Here is a 19,784-nt window from a genome sequence, read left to right on the forward strand (position 1 = left end):
TGTTTAAGATGTACTCAGAATGTGTATTTAATGCATTCATTAGCATCAGAAAGTGAAAATGTTACAGTGCTGCTGTTGTGTCAAAGACACACTTGTGAACATTTTAATGAAAATGTATATTTATTGAATACAATACAAACGTAGAATTTAGTGCGACACAGCTACCTTTAGCATTGTTAAACTATGTTATGCACAGAACAGACGGAGTATCTCCTTCCAATTGTTGCACCACAGCCCCCCACAGCTGCTGGTGGAGCTCACTTAATCATTTAATTTAGTCATCATTTAATTTCAGTTTGGCAACTGTTAGATATGTGAATATATCTGTACCCACAAATCACTGATAGTGGCCTCAGATGTAAAAGTGTACTCAATGTATCTCAATGTATCAGTCTCAGGACCCCCCACCCCCCATTGACCACCAAATCCATTGGACTCATTATTAAGCTGGTTAATGGTTTGTTAATTATTGTCATTCTAACGTCTTCTGCCGGTGTTTTGAATGTGTTGGTTGTGGTGAGCTTGTAATCCCATAGTAGTTAGTGAGGGGCACAGCACGCATGTTTCAGTCGCCAATCTCCACGTCTGGAAAACGTTTGAACTGCCTGACTGACGCACAGTGTTCACGCAGATGTTTCCCGTGAAACGTGAAGCGGCAGGTGTTTACGCCACCAGCATGAGGAGAAGACACAGTGGCAGGTTGTGTGCAGGGCCATTGTTGGTAACCCAAACACATACAGGAGGAGGTGTGTGCTACAGAACAAAGTGTACAGTTGGTTGTAACATCTAATGGTACGGGTGTTGCGCATGAGAGGAAACCTGGATGAAAAGATGGTGACGCCTCCACCTGCTGGTCGAACCGCGTTGTTAAATATTAAGCTCCTTACAGCACGGTCATGAAGAGCACATGTATGCGCTTCCAACTCCATCCATCCATCTTCAAACCACTTATCCTGCACACAGGGTCGCAGGAGTCTATCCCAGCCAACTTTGGGCAAGAGACGGGGGCACTTCAAACTCAATATTATTATTATTTTTCAATTGTATGGCGCTATACCTAAGTAATGCACCAAATTTACACCCGTCTCCTTTTCATGTAGGTATAAAGTGTATACATATACTGAGAAAACATGGAGGACAATATTAAATGCTGTGTTGATATAATATGAAATGTATACATTATTACATGGACTGAGACGAAAAACAATCCTTTTCATGTCATTTATTAAACAATTTGAGAGATGGAGAAATTTGGGATATTTTTTTTCGTGGTCAACTTCCTGTTTGATGCTGACCACACCCCCCTGTGTGATGTCACCTAGGTTATGTCATGTGACTTTGGTTATACGCTTCCTAAGCATGTATTAACACTTAACCAGTAAAACGATTTTTCCTTATGCCGTCCCAGTATACCTGAATTCACCCTATGGAACAACGTCAGTAAATGATGTGTTTTTAACGAATAGCATCGTTCTGCAATGTCGTGACACAAAAGGTACCCACTCAAGGAGACATACACAAAAATATATAAAATCACTATCGTGGCAGAAGTCGAACTCGGTGCAGCGCGCAGTAATCGCCCGGCAGTGTATCTTGGCCTCTTCTGCTTGCCGTAGTGTTGCGCAACATTTAGCGCGAAGTTTGATAGCAACCGCAACAAAGCTGAACCGAGGAGAAAGTCGCAGTTGGTTGTATGAAAGGACCGTTAAATTATATTATACATCTTCCGTGGCACTGACATCACGCTAGGTGACTAGGTCGTTTCACTCGGCAATACGTATTTGTTAGGCTAGTTATTGTTTTTATAAAGTAAGAGCAAAAAAATCAGCACAGACATGAGAGACTGGGCTTTGGAAAGGAAGCAGGCGGAGCCGCTAACGCTAGCTATGTTCGGCTAGCTAGCAGTGCGTTAGCTTCAAATGCTAATAACACGGGCAGGTGAGGAGTCTCGACTTAACGCCCGGGAAACAAGGACAATGGTAAGCAGGCCGAATCATTGATACGTGTTTCCAACATGCTTCAGACTGCACGCGTGTGTTGAATACCGGCTTGAAACTATATGTCTGACTGCTGACTTTATAAAAACAATCCCAGAGAAGGAGTCTTGCACCCAGTCAGGTGGCCAAACGGAAGCAACCAGGAGATTCCTGTGAAGATGAAGACTGGACATGTGAAACTGTAGGTGAATTAGCAGGAGCGACACGTCCACGTTGTATCTTCACCACAGCTGTCACATCCAGAGAGGACTGCAGATCTCTGTCATCTTGCACCTTACTTTGAAGGGACACCAGATTCTGCTATTGAATCTGATCGATTAGCATTAACTGCATATGCACAGACCTTCATGTGTTCACCAGAGTCGCTTTAATAAGCAATTCATCTGTGAAACATATCGGTCATTGGATGCTGTCACATCGCAGCGCGTCATGTTTAATTCATGGATGAACAAAGGTTCCGATTCAAAACCATTACGAATAATGAGCTTTATGTTATTTTCCGTAGGAGAAAAAAAGAAGAGGTGGTAATGAGAGCAGAGAAAGCCACATTTCCCCCTTCAGAAAGCCTTTGACTCAGCTGAACAAGCTGCAGCCACCATGTGTGGATGGTGACAAACATGTAAGCATCGTTGAGCTCCATCAAACTACATCTTCGTTGTGGGAATTGTCCATCGATTGTCCATTGATCCATTGTCCTTGGCTCACTTGTTTTAAAATTCTTTTTACAGGAAGCATTTATTCGCAGTATCCTCTCCAAGCCATTTAAAATCCCTATTCCTAATTACACAGGTAACCGTTTTCATGTTTCGTGCTTCTCCTTTGTGTTTATTACAATGGCTAAAGGATTACTTTTAGTAATACTGTTGTCTGGATGAATTGCCCACAGGCTCACTGGGAATCAGGGCTCTCGGTCTAAAGCGTGCAGGTGTAAGGAAATCCCTCCACGATCCCTTCGCTGAAGATGCTTTGGTCCTCTACGAGCCGCCGGCCCTGAGCGCTCACGACCTGATCCAAGCTGAAAAGTAAGTCCTCCTAAATCCTCAACTCTGATGAGGTAAATGGATTTATAGACGTCAACTGTGCTGTATCAGGTCTTAAAATAAAAAAAGACAAATTTCACTGCGCTTTGTCCTTTTCCAGAGAAAAACTACCAGTCCACGTTGTTGTGGATCCAGTTTTAGGAAAGGTTCTCAGACCCCACCAGAGAGAGGTAAAGGGTATTGTCTTTCTAAACATACAACTGATAAATTATATTTGCAAAAATATTGCATTTATTATAACAACAGTGTTGGAATGGTGGAGACGTGGACTGAAACGGCCTCACGTTGTTCCGCTTCGGAAACTGTCAAATCGCATGAGAAGTAAAATGTTGGTCTTTTTATCTCTTGAGGGGGTGAAGTTCCTGTGGGAGTGTGTGACGGGAAGACGCATCTCGGGCTCGTACGGCTGCATCATGGCCGACGAGATGGGCCTGGGGAAGACCTTGCAGTGCATCGCCCTCATGTGGACCCTGCTGCGCCAAAGTCCGGATGCTAAGCCGGAGATAGACAAGGTCATTGTGGTTTCCCCCTCCAGTCTGGTTCGCAACTGGTACAATGAAGTAGGAAAGTGGCTGGGAGGACGCGTCTCACCGGTGGCCATAGACGGAGGTTCAAAGGACGAAATCGATAGACAACTAGGTACAGTTTACCTCTCTGCACCGTGTCGTTGTGATCATCCACAGCAGGCTGCTGCTCTTCTCATAGATTTAGTGGTGGTGGAGGTTTAAAGCCGGATAGACAAAGTCACAGAATAAATCCTTCATTCTTGGCAAAGATTTTTCTGCTATTTCAAATCATGTGTCATTTACATTGTGCCAAAAATACTCCCCAAACCTCAATTTGTGGCAGGAAATGGAAGGTAACTGGGCAATATCTTGTTTATAATAGTGTTGTTTTGTTTTCATGTAAACGTTCCCTCGACGTCCTTCTGGAAATATTGCAGTTTATTAATTGTCTGATTAATATATAGTTTGTTTCTTTTTGTTTTTTAGTGAACTTCATCTCTCAGCATGGTTTGAGGATACCAACCCCGATCCTGATCATCTCATACGAGACGTTTCGGCTGCACGCCGGGGTTCTGCACAAGGGCAAAGTCGGAATGGTCATCTGCGATGAGGTAGGTGCCTCATTGGTTGTAGCCCACCACTGTGGAGTGAGGACCGCTGACTCGGGATGTAACAGTTGCGCGTGCCTTAGGGTCATCGGCTGAAGAACTCTGACAACCAGACATACCAGGCTCTAAACGCCATGAGTGCCCAGCGGAGGGTGCTGATATCCGGCACTCCCATCCAGAACGACCTGCTGGAGTACTTCAGCCTGGTCCACTTTGTGAACGCCGGGATCCTCGGTAAGTCGCCTCGCACACAAAGCCGCAAACACGTTTGGGTGGTGTCTGCCGGATATCCTGATCCCCTCCATCCACTGTGTTGCTGCTGGAGTGCAGGTACAGCCCAGGAGTTTAAAAAGCGCTTTGAGCTTCCCATCCTCAAAGGGCGGGACGCAGACGCTAGTGATAAAGACAGAGAGACCGGAGAGGGGAAACTCAAGGAGCTGATCAGCATCGTCAACAGGTGAGCTCCGAGCTCATTCATCTCCTTTTTAGAATAAATATGCTTTATATCTATGATCAAACACTGAACTAATCACCTAACGCTCATCCTCAGACAGCACCGTGTCTAACATGTTGAAGGGAATTATGCCCCCATAATACTGACCTCGTGTGTCTCTCCAGGTGCTTGATTAGAAGAACATCCGATATCTTGTCCAAGTATCTTCCTGTGAAAATCGAGCAGGTGGTATGTTGCAGGTGGGTTGATTCCTTTTGCTTTCAGGCTGGAGACAGTTAAGAACAGCAAGACGCAAATTAGATATAGTATATTTAGGACACACTTAAAGCTGAGTTTTAGTAGCGATGCCACATTTTGATTTAGATTTTTTTTAATCAAATGCCTTTTGTGTATTTACCAAATTTCGATTTCATTAGTTAATAATATAATACAAGAGATAAGAGGGTTTTAAGTTTTAAGTTACTTTATTTCAATCAAGACACGTGGCTACAGAACCGTCCCAGCATCTGACTGTTTCCCTGCAGGCTGACTCCTCTGCAGTCGGAGCTCTATAAACACTTCCTGCGGAAGGCCAAACCCATCGAGGCGTTGCAAGAAGGCAAAATAAATGTCTCCTCCCTGTCTTCCATCACATCACTCAAGAAACTGTGCAATCGTAAGTGTGCCTAAACCCACTGCAACGCAGTGTGAAAGCCTCTGCCGCTTGGTGGAAGCGCTAACCGGTGCTCTGCGTCCCAGACCCGGCTCTCGTCTACGACAAGTGCGTGGAGAGCGCCGAGGGCTTCGAGGGGGCGCTGGATCTGTTTCCACCCGGTTACTGCACGAAGGCTGTGGAGCCTCAGCTCTCTGGTAAGAACCTGGAATATACTCTGATGGTATTAAAAAGGAAAAAATAATACTTTTACAATGAAATTTTCAGTGTGTTTCAACACTCTTATTTTGAGTGTAATTAATGACACTCTCCAAAAAGAGAGAGAGAGCACACAATTTAAAGTTAAAGATACATTTGACTGATGCATTATTGTTATTCCTCATGAGTTCATGGTCTCAATCTCTAGTTTCTTAAATACGGCATGATGTTCAGTTAGTAAATGATGGTCCTTTTAGAGTCAAACTGACCATAAAGCAGAGTGTGCTTTGGGGCGGGCTTACTGTGATTGACGGGTAGCTACCAGCGCTGTATACGCCATCTTTACGTCACTCCTCCCCTGTTCAAATATGGTCACTGCCAATTACTGGTTGCAAAATGGCAATGATTTAAAACCTGGAGGTGAAAGGTCAGTCTACAAACCAGAATCCACTTTATTAGTCATGTATGCTCACGTGCATGGAATTTGCCTCAGTTTTTTTCCTTTACTCAACATACTGTCAATACAGTTCTTTATATAAATAAACAAGAAAAATATTTATTTTTTTAAAACAAGCACAACACAAAAAGTAAAGAGTGTGTGTGTGTGTGTGTGACATTGTGATTGTGGTGCACACTCATGTCATTGTTCTATTTTCTGGTAAATATATCGTTTCCTTTTGTTCCAGGGAAAATGCTCGTTCTTGACTACATTCTGGCGATGACGAGGACAACATCGAGTGACAAGGTGGTGCTGGTCTCCAACTACACTCAAACACTGGACCTCTTTGAAAAGCTGTGCAGATCTAGAAGGTGTTTTTTGGCAAACCGCTGTTTTATCATCTGTATTATAGGATTTGTCAGTTAAGTGGGCAGCAACCCTTTTCTTTTCTTTTTTCTTTTTTTGCAGATACCTCTATGTTCGTCTGGATGGCACAATGTCCATCAAGAAAAGGGCCAAGATTGTAGAAAGATTCAACAGTCCATCTGTGAGTCGGCCGACTTGGTTTCAAACACCACTGCGCTTTAAAAAGAAGAAAAAATCAAAACCTCTTCTGTGCATCTGTTTTCTCAGAATCCAGAGTTCATCTTCATGCTGAGCAGCAAGGCTGGTGGATGTGGCCTGAATCTGATCGGTGCTAATCGCCTGGTCATGTTTGATCCAGACTGGAACCCGGCCAATGATGAACAGGCGATGGCGCGCGTGTGGCGAGACGGCCAGAAGAAGACCTGCTACATCTACAGACTGCTCTCTGTCAGTACACACACACACACACATGAAAACACATCGGTGCAACGTGTAAGATCAGAACGAAGAGAACTCACTGTGCCAATTTATTTGAAATCAAAAAGATTTATACTGACATGAGCATGTTAGTCAGTTAGCGAGAGGATTCTGGGATCAGAGAAAAAAAAACTATATGTGTTACCTTGTTTGTCAGTTGCCTTTTATTTTCATAAAACTGATAAGTATAAATTTAGTTTTTGGCCGGGTTTTACACGTTGGACAGCGGGTTTGCAAAGTTTGCGCGTTCTGACCCGTGTGTTTGTGTGTCTGGCAGACCGGGACAATCGAGGAGAAGATCCTCCAGAGGCAGGCCCACAAGAAAGCCCTGAGCAGCTGCGTGGTGGACGAGGAGCAGGACGTGGAGCGCCACTTCTCTCTGGGCGAACTGCGAGAACTCTTCACCCTCAACGAGGAGACGGCCAGCGACACGCATGACCGGTACACGACTCATACGGCTCGGACTTTAAGAAAATGAATGGGGCGTCTTCTCTGGTTGAATCTGTCTATGAGAAAAGGACCCTACTTCTCTCTTGATTTACTCCCTCAGTAAACATCTGGTCGCAATCTCTAGTTTCAAGTCTTCAATGCAGCAAGAAGTTATGGTCCATTTAGAGTCAAATAGATCACCAAGCTGGATGCATTAGGGCGGGCTTACTCTGACTGACAGGTTGGTGCCAGCCCTCCACACTCTAAATATAGTAGCTACCATTCATTGGTTTGTAAAAAAACATGGCAGTAGCTTTTAATCCAAGATGGCGACAGCGTACTCCGGGTTTCAAGCATCAACCCACAAACCAATGTGTGACGTTATAATGACTTCTTATATAGTCTACATGTTTTTTCTTACACCTTTTTATTGCATCTCCACCTTATTATCATCGCTGTCATCAAACATCCTTTTGCAGATGACGTATGATGCTTCATAGACCCGGCCCTTGGTCATAAGTCATTACTAATGTAGGATTATAATTGCATGTAATGTATTGAACCGGGCCTCTTCCTCCTGTCGGCGATGTCAGGTTCCGCTGTCGCCGCTGTGTAAATGGCAGGGAGGTCCGGCCTCCCGCAGACGACTGCGACTGCACCAGCAACCTCTCCCAGTGGAACCACTGCTTCGACAAGAAGGGTCTGAGGGACCAAGTGTTGAAAGCCTCCTGGGACGCGGCCGTGTCCTTCGTCTTCCACCAGCGCTCTCACGAGGACCGGAAGGGTGTAGTATAGCGGCAGGAACTCCAGACTCTCCACCACATTTACTGAAAATTCTGATATTTATTTGTCATTCAATTGTTGTTGTTTTTTTAATTAAAAGTAAAGGAGAAGGACTGGTGTTGGTGTTGTATCCATTACAAATGCAGTAACGTCTGCTCTCGGGTAACTTACTGGAATCAGTTGATGCACCATACCAGATTGCAGCTATAAGCTAGTTTGCATCAGTCGTCACTTGGCAGGTTGAATCCTGATGTATGAATTGCAAATGTTTAACGTGGAGGTTTCTTTTTTAATGTCATTTTACGCAAACTCAACAGTACAAATACTGCAAAACGACATAATTGATGAGTGGCAACTGACACAGAGGAAGTAGACCTCCTTCTTAGCACATGTCAAAGTGCCCTTGAGCAAAACACTGTTGTTTTCATAACCTGGCAACTCCAGACTGGTTCTTATGGACAAATCTATCAAGCTTCAGTAAATAGTTTACTATGACTTCCATTCAACCATTACAATTCAAATGACTGATTTTATTCAACATTATGGATGATAAATATCTAGCAATAGGGATGAGTGTAAAGTTGACCTTAGATAAGCTCCAACTTTGAGGGTTAAAATTGGAAATGCCTGTGAAAATAACCTTGGTTGTCATTAAATTGGCAAAGTTATAAGAGCGCCTTGTAAAGCCTGGCTGGAGAAGGATGGGAGGCCCAGTTTTGGGTGGACGGGGTCAAATATATAACATCAGTCCAACCACACTGTTTTCAGCACCACGTCCTTGGATTCTTCCTTCGTTGGGCGCTGCCTGTCAGGAGAATGTTCCTGACGTGCCGCTCGCCGGCCAGTCGAGTTCTCTCCAGCGTGAAAGGGACTTCGTACACCCTTGAAGATGTAGCGTTGTGTTTCTTGAAATGTGTTCATTTTGTCATTTTATGTCCTGTAGAACTACTAGGCATTCACATCTAACCATGCATTTAAACTACTAGAAGTAGGCATAGCAAAACTAGAGAGGTGTCACAGTCCAGAGCTTAACCTTCATATTGGGAGAAGCATCAGCATCTGGAGTCCCATGGAGGAAATGTCGGTATGCACGGCTGCTCTGCAGCAGCATTTACAGGCACCAGGTGAAATATTGACAATGTAATCTCCTCATTCGTCGCGATGCTGTAAACTCGGGGTACAGCAGATGGTGGCGTTTACCTTTCTCCCTGTTGCCCGCCATTAAAACTAGAGAAGAAGAAGAAGCGCCTCAGCAGCTGGGCAATGACGTAATGCACACCGTCATGGAACCACAACACCGGGGACGAGGAGAAGATCGACCGTGAGCGCGAGCCGGTGCCCCCGACGTGAGCCGTCACCGGGGCCGAGTCCCGTTGCGTCACTCCGTTAAAGCCCCACCGCTCGTTGCGATGAATAACGTTAGCAAACGATAACACGTAGCGGTGCTAAACATGGCCATCAGTGCGAAGGAGGCAGCCTTGAGTCTGAAGAATATATGTTTCCAAGGTGTCAGGAAACATTTCGCCGCTGTGGGCGTCGAGGCTGTTCTCGGTAAGTGCACGCGAGCCGTCGCTCAGCCTCGGCTTGACCAGCGCGAGAACAGCATGCTAACGTTAGCATGTTGTTAGCGGCGGCTAACGCTACACGGCTCGCAGGAGGGGAGAGCCAGACACACCGATACACATTTCTATTCCACCAGGCTGTGGCCGTGTTGTTGTTGTTGTTGTTTAAAGGGCGATCCTTTCTAAACTCCGAGTAGCAGTGGTCAAGTCACATAGCGATACACGCACCGCGTGACGGGGAATCTGACTCGTCACGCTCTCAAGGCGCTGCGGTCCGCTGGCACATATTGAAGTGAACGCACACACGGACATTTACGGTAAACGCTTCCTGAGCGCCCAGACCGGGAGCGAGCGCAGAAAGATGTACAAAAGATAACCTAAATGTTAGGCGAGAATACACAATAATTACACCCAGATAGACAGAAAACTAAACGTTTTTAAAGTCCTTTGATTTGTTCAGAGAAAAAGGTCATTTGAGTATTTGAAGTATGATGAAAGCTATTTAATCAATCATCCCCTGTGTATGTGCACTCACGACATCTTTGACTCACTCATACTAAAGATACTTTTACTGTACCAATTAAGATAATTATCCCAAATAAGTCCTAAATATGTATTTTCAAAAATCCAATTGACTGACTGACTGATTATTCTTAGACCGAAAATGAAATAATCTTACTCTACCAATTAAGAGAATATCCCAAGATAAAAGTCCTACATATGTTCTTAAAGCTTTCATCTCAAAATTTGAGGTCCTATAAAAGCGTTTTTTTGCAATAATTCCTAACAATGAGTGATCTACATGTGTTCAGGACATCTCAACTTGACTTTTACTTTACTCTGTGTTTGCTTTCCTGGATAGGTGGAGTTAATTGTGTTGTTTATCGCCCGTTTAAGTCATATTTTCACAATATTCAGCTAACATTTTTATACTAAATGTGAATATATTTCATTTAATCCTTTGGAAATAAGATTCAATGAATTATGTTCACATGTATTTGTGTTGATTAGTATCACTTGTAAATGTATTTCGTAGTTCAAGTTGTGTTCAGTTAACCCTAGTCACGGGTGGTGAGGGATTTGGCGTCCTAAAGTTTTCCAATCTGTCCTAACGCAGGTCTTCCAACGCCTCTCATTAGGGACCTCCTCCCTCATCTGACAGTATGTCAGCTGGATGAGCTCCAGCCTGCCCTCAACCAGAGAGGTAACCGCTGACGGGCAAACGAAAGTCTCTCCCATTCTGGATTCATGATTAAATTAGTCTTTTTCTTTGTGTCAGGGTTGTCAACTCACCCCGGGTGGATTAGCGTCCTACAGGACATGTGTGGACCTAACCACGTAGGTGCAATGTGCACATACCAATCACACATGCTGTAGTAACGTCCAGAACCCGGAAGTGACGCGTATCCTCTGTTACGTTGCAGGTAACGGACTTTGACACAGAAGAGGAGGCCAAACACGAAGTAATGAGGATGCTTTTCACTCTCGTGTTCTACGGCTTCACCAACCCCTTCGTCAAAAGGAACATTGCCAATTTGAACACGCCGTCCTTCCTGTGGGCGGCAGCGAAATGCATCAAACATTTTCTGCTCACTACGCCAGTTGAGAGTTTAACCGCCGAGCGGCGACCTCTCCTGAACCTCCTAGAGAAGCGTATCTGGAGCGTTGGCGTGTCTCAGAGCATCGACATATCAAAGAGGAGAACCCAAACTGCGTTGTACGTCCTCCATCGCTTGCTGGACCACGGGGTGGCCAAGAAAATTGTGGTTCATGTGCAGTGTCCCATAGTGCTGGCCTGGATCCTGCACGGCAGGGGATCTCAGTATGTAAATCCGGATCTCAAGGAGCTACTGGAGAGCAAAAAGGCGAGCTGTGTGTCACAAACCGCTTCAGCCAGTGCAGACGGGGCCGGCGGCGGTTCCGGCCTTGGGACCGGGGCGCCGGAGGAACAAGTCACCCCCTGCAAACGCTCCAAGTTGGACTCTGCGGAGGAATCCGGGAGATCACACTTTACGTTGGACCCGCAGGTTCTCTGTCGGACCTTCACTCCGCGGGACGGCCCCTCGGCGGGGGCGTGTCCATGGGGGCGGATCGATTGTCTGGACATCAGGCAGTGTGGGTCCGACTCCCTCAGAGTGCTGAACTCGGCTCTGCCCACATTCTTCTGCCTTCGCTCTCTGACTCTCCACAGCTTCTGTAAGTTTGATAACCGGCGTGCCGGTTTAGTGGGGGGGGGGGGGGGGGGTTCAGGGGTCCTTTGCAGAGGTCAACCTGGGTCTTCTTTCTCGCTGCCTACGTTGGCGCATTGCTGCACGTTCCAGTCCATGTTAGCAAAATCTCCCCAAGAAATATTTTGAAATTCCTGAATAACTAATGTTCTGTGCCATTTCTGTTGTGGAACTGCAGGAACAATTAGTGCTGCTTTGTTTCTGCAGTGACCTTCAGAGACTCGGATGTGTTGTCGTTGGCCAAAGCCCTGAAGCAGCTGTCGGACAGCTCCCACAGCTCTCTGGCCGACCTGAGCGTCAGCGTCCTGCCGTGCACGTGGCTCGTGGAGGTCCTGCTGGATGCGAGCCCCAACCTCACCTCCCTGACCGCCGAGATCCAGACTCTGATGTGGGGGCAGCGCCTCCTACCGCAGCGCCCAAGAGCCGCGGGGTCGGGCATCTCAGGTGCTGAGAAAGGTTCTACTGAGTTACACTTGACGTGTGTATGACTGAAAGGGTGTTGTGTCGTTGGATTGACAAAATATATTTTCGAAATAAATGTTCCTTCTTATTAGAGACTTTATTCAAAATAGATCAGTACTGCAGAATTGAGAAAGTTCTCAATACAAATGCTGCTCATACCGAAGCACTGAAGGGTACAAATGGCCACTTAAGGGGATGTCTCGTGAACCCTCAGCAGAGCGGCTGCCCCTGGAGAAGCTGGACATCAAAGTGGCCGAGCTGCAGACAGATCTGCGCTTCGTCACGTCCGTGCTGAGACGCTGTCCACAGTTCACCTCGCTTCGCCTCGCCGGGATCCGATTACCAAGCGGCTCCTCTCTAAGCCAACTCTTTACCACTCTCTCAGGTATTTGTGCGACTGCAGTGTACGGGGTCCACGACGGTGTGAGACGCACCGAACTACCACCGAGTGTGGAGTCAGCTGGAAATAGTCCCTGACTGTGATGTGATGTGATTTGGGAACCACTGGCCTAAACAATCCCCGTACAGCTGCTTTCTGCTGCTGCTGTTTGTTTGTTGTTTGGCATTAACACGAGCATAGATCTACAACAAGCTGATATCTGCCTGCTCCATTTATGCATCTGACTGAACGACATGTCTAAACTTTTAGAGTCCAATCCCCTCTTGAGGAGTCTCAACTTGGAGGACCTGAAGCTGTCTGATTGTCTCCCTGAGATCCTGAATCTATTGACAGACTGCAAGTTGGAAGGTAAGAGAAGGGGAATGACTTGTGACCGGAGGAGAGCCATCGATGCAAACTCCCGTCACTGTCCGTTCCACATCCCAACACGCCCGCTGGGAGGCCAGTGGCTTCTATCGTGTTTTTAAGCATCTTACTGAGTCTCTGGAGTCTATTTTAGCTCCTGTGTTTACTGGCACATGTCGGCCTTACGGCACTGATGAAATGTAACCCTTTTCAAAGAGTCCATCCTTTGCGCCACGTCAAATGAATCGATTCCTGCGCTCCCTTCTCCGCTGTTGCTGAGTGTTTGCGCTCGTTTGCCTAAAGTGCTCCGGCAATAACGAGGAAAAGAAAACGCATTTGGTGAAGTGTCTCTCCTTTGCTCCTCCACTCAGAGCTGCGCTTTAATGACTGCCGCCTCCTGGAGCAGTGGAGCAACAAGGAGGAGAGCCTCCAGCGGCTGGTGGAGGCTCTGAAGGCGGTGCCCTCCCTCCACGCGCTCAGCCTGGCTCAGAATCGTCTGGGTAAACACGTCCTCCTCCATCAGCACCAACACTCGCACGCTTTTCCTGCTCCCGGTACTCGTTGTTGCCGCGGAAGGAGCATTTCTAGAACCTTTTCTAAAGCGGTGTACAAAGAGAACCGTGAACAATTGCTTATGAATTCTATTTTTACTAATATTTGCTAATGTATATTACTGATTATGGTCCTGAGCTGGTGATTGATGATCATCAGATAAAAAAAGGATGCATGATGTCCAGACCCTTATCCTGTATTCATGGGATTGGTATGACATTCATTAAAACAGATCCACACTCGTCATTCTGAGCACAAGTTACTCTGAAGCCATTTGTTATGAAAACTATTCATACTTTCAAAATGGTCCACGAGGAGTCCGTAATGTCTGTTTTTAAAATCAGAGAGCGCTTGCATCTCACTTTACTTTGTGAGATGCAAGCGCATACTTTTTACTCCAATACTTTGGATTAGAGAAAAGGAGCCTTGTTAATAGACTGTGCAAGACTTTTATCCAAGATGTGCACATGTAGAGAAACAGTAACTGCTAGTGAACCAAACACAAACTATCAATAGTTTAATTTTTTCAAATCAAAACTACAGCAACTTCCTGCTGCAGTGTCTGTCATACACAGTATTGAGACATGACATCGTTAATGATGATACTCTGTTCAAGTGAAATCCATGAGAACCGTCCTCCCAAGTGGAGACAACAGGTGGATACGGATTTGATTAAAAGGCTTCTGAATGTACTATGTGTATATAAGTAACTAGGCACTGCCTTGTGAAATATGTGCATATCCATACAGGACATGTGGATGTAGGCTCAAGCCTGGTATGTTGCAGTCAAAAGGGGGTTTTCTTTTTCACAGAAGGAATTTTAGATATCTCTTTATTGCACCATGAATCAGAAAACACTGCATGGGATAATGGAAATAATTAGAATAGTTTTCTGTTTACAGTCATGCACTCTCTCTCAGCAGCTACTGACGTGCAAATGAAATCCCCACTTGTTTATGCTCACTGTGTCTGCGTCAACAGCCAAGAACGTGTGTGTGCTGGCCGAGCTGTTTTCAGGACCGGCGCCGGGCTCCGTGAAGCGGCTGGACGTCAGGTGAGAGCTGGCGCGCCGCCGCCCCGGGCTCGGGCTCGCTGCGTGGTCCACCACGCCTGCTAGCGGGCGCTTTGCGTCTTTAGCTCAATGCACTACCTTTTCTCCCCAACAGTTCCAACTTCATCCAGCCTGCCGAGCTGCTGGAGTTTGCCAAGAGATTGAGGACCCATCGTCCACCACACCGGCTGACCCTTGACCTCAGGGTAAACCCAGGGGACCGAGACCCCGACACGTGGAACGCCGCCCTGAAGAGGCTTCGTCCGTTCTGTGTTCTACTGGTTAAAGGATGGAGCTCCACTGACACGATGGCTGACCACATCAGCAATATGTGAAGAAAGCTGTGCGAGTGTCAACGCAGCAGAGTTACTACTGTCCGTCATAGTTTAAAAAGAAATGCTTTTACATTGTTTTGCTTTGTAATTACTTATGTGACACATCGATATGTTCTACGCATGTTATTTTTTTATCAAATGTAACATTTTCTTCACTTGTATCAGCCAGCTTAATGGCTTAGTTGGAAAATAAAAGAACACAGCGTTAGTTTTGTGGACGTTTGAATAATTTATTAAACCAACATCCGTTACACTCCCAGAGACAGTGTGCGTGACATTAAGATACAACTGAACAAACTTCTCCCACACCTCTTCTTCAGTGTCGTTTATTTACATTAGACCGGTGTCTCTCTCTGTGGTGGGGCGTGACCCTCTAGTGGGTCGCTTTAGTATTACAGGTGGGTCGCACAAGAAACACATGTCAGAAGGCATCTAAGATGCACTTCTTTGTATTGCATCTTCAGAGAAAGCGTATTTTCGCCGCTGCTGACTGACGTGACTAACATGAGTCTGAGCCTAACCACTATTCCTTGACCTTTGGAAAACGTCACGAGATTAGGTCTTAGACCCTGACACAAGGGCACCAGGGCAGAGGTGGCTTTAAAGGCTCCTAAATCTAATTAGAAATGAAGGCGTTATGCCTGTGTATGTATAAGTATGCCTGTGATGCTCCGAACAGTTTTCCAGGTAAAGCTGTTGCACCTTGCTTTTCCCCTGGAAAAAATAAACAGAGAAAGATAAGTTTGAAAAAGATACTTTGTTCTTTATTGCCAATTGCTTTGAGAAAAGCTTCCATTACAGTATTAAACAGCAGTAGCCCGAGTTAATACAAAATCCAGAATTTTAAATAAGTATTTAATTGATGGAAAAAATTGAGGGAAAAAAGCTATATAAACCTACTTGGCCATATATGGAAAAGTAATCCAACCCCCCTTGATGTCATGAATGAACTGTGATCACATTTTATGGAAAGCTGAGCTAACTTCTACATTTCAATGTGTCTGTTTACTGACAGACCTTTTGTATCCAGAAATCACTTCAGAACCAGTCTGATGAATTGAAGTGGACAAAAGGATCTGCCAAAGATCTTTTTGCCAATAAGCATCTTGTTAATCCCAAAGACTTTAGGGAAAAATTCTGTGAACTGATGAAACCAAAGTGGATCATTTTGGAATGTGTGCGTTCCGTCACATGTGGTGTAAAAATAACACAGCCTTTCATAACAAACTACACCATACCAACAGCACATCAGGGGGGGTAGTGTAACGGTCTGGGCTTCAGGACCTGGACCACTTGGAATTCATGGAACCATGAATTGTGCTCTCTACCAGAAAATCCTGAAGGAGAATGTCCAGCCATCAGTTGTGACCTTAAGCTCAAGAGCAGCAGGATAATGGTCCAAAAAAAAACAGCAAGTGAGGTGACAGTGCTAACCACCACGCCACCGTGCCGCCCCTCAAAGCAATATGACAATGTGTATTTGTGACAAGAGTATTCTGTCCTGCAGTTTAACGTGCACGGACCTATTTCAAGCTATTTAACAACAGCAGGAAAAAAGGCGCGTAATACAAAGTGTGCTTGATTTATAGTCTGAGAGGATTTTTGATTGGTTATTAAGCTGGAAGCGGCTCCTGCACAGGCATGTCCATCCCTTTAGGCTCCCATTGTTCATGAGTTCACTACGTATTAGGATGTTTGCAATGTATGTGTTTGCATATGAGAGTTGTGTGCAACTCCATGTATGGACATGTTATTCTCTTATGGGGGAAGAGGTGCTTCCTGTTTTTCTACATTTGACCCAGATAGTGCGTGCAGCTTTCTTGCAACATGTTCTTGTTGCAACATGGGTGATGTGTGGTCTACCACATATAAGTAGGTGCACAGTTGGAATTTACTGTGCAGGGGAGTTTTACTCTGTAAAGCCTGTGTATTTCCTTTGGAGAATCTCATTCAAAGAAATACAAAAAAACACTTTCAGTGATGCTGTTATACAAGGACAAAATAAACTTTTAACATTGTTTGTCAACAATTCTCTCGCACGCCGCATCCAAAGTCAGCCGATGTTTGGCTCCACGTGTTTGTTTGGCTAGCTAGTTGGCTGTGTCAATGATGTGTAACGCCTTTGAGTGCAGTGTTTCCCACACAATAATATGGCGATGGTGGGTTCGCACTCACTCGGCCCGCTGATCGTCCCTCAGCCAGCCTTCTTTTTGCACACGGCTCTGTTGTCTGTTCTGAATGTTAGATGTAGCCACGCCCCCTGGTTTGCATATAAGAACGTGAAATGTAAAACGGCATTATGAAATAAAAGTACCATGAAATGAAAAGTGGCATTATGAAATAAAAGTACCATGAAATAATTAAATGTATTTCATATTTATGTATTTATTGCCTCATTTATTTATTTCATGATGTATTTCAAATGCATATTTCATGTATTTACGTATTTATTCATTTATTTAATTTTGACTAAAATGGCATTCCATACCAACCCACTTTTCTAGGTTTGCGTCGACACATGCATTAATTTACAACGTTTTGGATCTGTATTTAGCCCCCATTGCTTTAAAAACGTATTTTCAATGTGAAATGCAGTAATATTTATGGGTACAGCAACAATCTAACGAATTAGCAACACCAAACACACAAAAAATATTCGGGGATGTTTACTCTTGGTCCAGGTCATCATGCTGCACGCTAGCATGCTCCAAGCTAGCATGCTAACTAGCAAACTACCTGCGCTAACGCTAACTAGCTTAACAAAAGCTAGTATCGAGTGGGCAGCACAAGTAAAACACCCGGTTATAGTTCCAGGTGTTCTTCATTCAAAACACTCCCGTACTTACAGAGTAGTGGAGCCGGTAGTCGTGGTTCTATCAGCCCGTTCATGTCGCTCTGCTGCCGTAACTTCGCCTCGTGCTGCGTCCGCTCGGAGCTCTGCAGGCGTCTAAGAACTCGCGCATGCGCGTTACAGATGTCAGCGGAGTTCCAAGTAATGTTTGAGACTGCCCGCATTATTATATCTTAAACGCATCTTATTAACAGCACGCAGTCCGTAGTTTCATATTTATGACGTTTTAAGTTAAATATTAAATACGTTGAAATCACGTCTTGGCGTAGACCAAATTTCGCCGACCAGTTCATTCATTATTAGGAAAATCTTAACGTCTATCGTTCAAACCTTACTTTACAACATGACACACAACGTTTTCCGGCATGTTGATGTATCATCCAATTTTTAGCTGGTTGAAAAGAGGTTGAAATGAGGTCTTAGACGTTCAGACCTCATTTCAACCTGATTTCAACCATATTTCAACGTTGAAATTACGTCTTGTGCTCACTGGGAGCGGTCATATTTACGGATTTTTTTCTGACAAAAGCTCTTCAATCTGATTCATTCTCTCGTAAACATTCTTCATTTTAATAATGGCGGTATTGTGCTATGAAAATGGAAATGTGAGACTCCGTAAAGGATGTAGTTAGCAGACCAATCGCAGCCTGGTGTGCTGCGGAAGGCTTGCGTCGACGCAAGCCTAGAAAAATGTGTTGATGCACGCAAGGAGGTGTGAAAAGGCACGCAAGGGACACGCAAGGGGCTCTTGCTCTGAAAACGCAGAAGCATAAACTAGGCTTTATTTATCGTGCCATGAACTGCCGTGCCATTTATTAGTTATTGAATTGTTGTGCGAATGATTGTACTGTGCATTTAATGTGCTATAGAGCTGACGTGTTGTGCACCTTGGGGCCTGTGTTGTTGGGGTGGTTATAGTAGCCTGGCTACCGTCATGGTCATGTACAGTACTGTATGTGAGAGGGTACGGGCCAAACCAATAATGCCTCCTGCCTAGAAGTCAATGCTCCCTTTTTTGATAAGAATTATTATAATACAGTAAAAGTATTTTTCCAAATTCTTCAGTCTGGTGATTGTGCTCCCCGGAGATCTAAACTAAAAGGGCAAAGTTAGGAGCCCTACACGACATATGTGCAATATCCCCACATAAATTGCTCAAAAACTGTATTTAATAGTGTACATATCACATATGTACATATATTATGTATCGTGTTTTTATATTTGTCTTATTATAGTGTGCCTTTTATTTTTAATTTTTTTAACTATTGACTCTTAAATTCCAATGTGTCTCGACTGTTGGTCTATGCACAAATGGCAAATAAAACCTTAAGTTACTGCAGCCAAGTTATTACGGTTGGGCGGCAATAACTTTTTTACACAAGTAGGTTTGGATAGTTTCCCTAAATAAATGGAATCATTATTAAAAATGCATTTTGTATTAGCGCAGGTAATCTGTGTCTAATAACAACATTTGTTTGATGATCTGGAACATGTGACAGATATGCGAAAAAAGATACCAGGGAGCTGCATTTGGTGTGTTCTCATTTGGGATCTTTCCATCACGTGACTGTTCAGCTGGTTACAGCCAGAGGCGTGGGACTTCCGTGTCCTGCATGAATTAACACAATGCTTTATTTAGGCCGGGACAAGTTGCACATACACAACAAGGCAACAACAAACTTTGTTGAACAAAGTAGAACAACTAGTCAAGCTGGTTCATGTCTGTTGCGCCTCGAACAGAGGTTAGGTCGATTTAAGTACATTGTGCAGAATATTGCTCATTTAATCTGCTTGAAACAGGCATTGAAATGCAGGAACTTCTCATTTATTTGTAAATGTTTTACTAAAAGCCTGACTTCAGAAACATTTTTGAGTACTTTCCCCACTGCCAGAAAGAGAGAGGGTGAAAGGTGGAGCATGATGGTGTCACTGAAATCCCCAAATCAATCCCTGAAAAACACAACAAGGTTGAGTTTAGTTGCAGTTAGAAACGTCAGTAAAATACACAAAGGTCTTAACTTTTACATTTCAATTTGAGTCTATTGATGT

The 19,784-nt window shown here is 44.6% G+C and overlaps 2 protein-coding genes across 5 annotated transcripts; both read left to right on the forward strand.

The window, feature by feature from the left end:
- The first annotated feature begins 1,316 nt into the window (after window positions 1-1,316).
- Window positions 1,317-8,062, forward strand: rad54l (RAD54 like). Of its 2 annotated transcripts, XM_040184593.2 has the most exons (18): window positions 1,317-1,979; window positions 2,095-2,178; window positions 2,503-2,616; window positions 2,726-2,786; window positions 2,884-3,019; window positions 3,138-3,207; window positions 3,388-3,676; window positions 4,030-4,154; window positions 4,235-4,385; window positions 4,482-4,608; window positions 4,770-4,844; window positions 5,130-5,260; window positions 5,344-5,454; window positions 6,142-6,265; window positions 6,363-6,441; window positions 6,528-6,707; window positions 7,015-7,178; window positions 7,760-8,062. In XM_040184593.2, exons 1-18 carry the CDS (start codon window positions 1,920-1,922, stop codon window positions 7,959-7,961), a joined length of 2,283 nt encoding a protein of 760 aa, XP_040040527.2. In that variant the 5' UTR covers window positions 1,317-1,919; the 3' UTR covers window positions 7,962-8,062. The 2 variants fall into 2 exon arrangements, with proteins under 2 accessions (XP_040040527.2, XP_077964123.1); XM_078107997.1 differs by lacking the exon at window positions 2,095-2,178 and having other exon boundaries at window positions 1,577-1,979.
- A 166-nt stretch (window positions 8,063-8,228) lies between these two features.
- On the forward strand, window positions 8,229-15,092 carry lrrc41 (leucine rich repeat containing 41). 3 transcript variants are annotated; one of them, XM_078107998.1, is made up of 10 exons: window positions 8,229-9,500; window positions 10,629-10,715; window positions 10,791-10,849; window positions 10,936-11,707; window positions 11,947-12,195; window positions 12,416-12,586; window positions 12,851-12,949; window positions 13,318-13,446; window positions 14,480-14,552; window positions 14,665-15,092. In XM_078107998.1, exons 1-10 carry the CDS (start codon window positions 9,401-9,403, stop codon window positions 14,882-14,884), a joined length of 1,959 nt encoding a protein of 652 aa, XP_077964124.1. In that variant the 5' UTR covers window positions 8,229-9,400; the 3' UTR covers window positions 14,885-15,092. The 3 variants fall into 3 exon arrangements, with proteins under 3 accessions (XP_077964124.1, XP_040040528.1, XP_040040529.1); XM_040184594.2 differs by having other exon boundaries at window positions 11,947-12,183; XM_040184595.2 differs by having other exon boundaries at window positions 11,947-12,183; window positions 12,419-12,586.
- Window positions 15,093-19,784: the final 4,692 nt, after the last annotated feature.

This window comes from Gasterosteus aculeatus, chromosome 8 (assembly GCF_964276395.1).
Source record: "Gasterosteus aculeatus chromosome 8, fGasAcu3.hap1.1, whole genome shotgun sequence".
NCBI lineage: Eukaryota > Metazoa > Chordata > Actinopteri > Perciformes > Gasterosteidae > Gasterosteus > Gasterosteus aculeatus.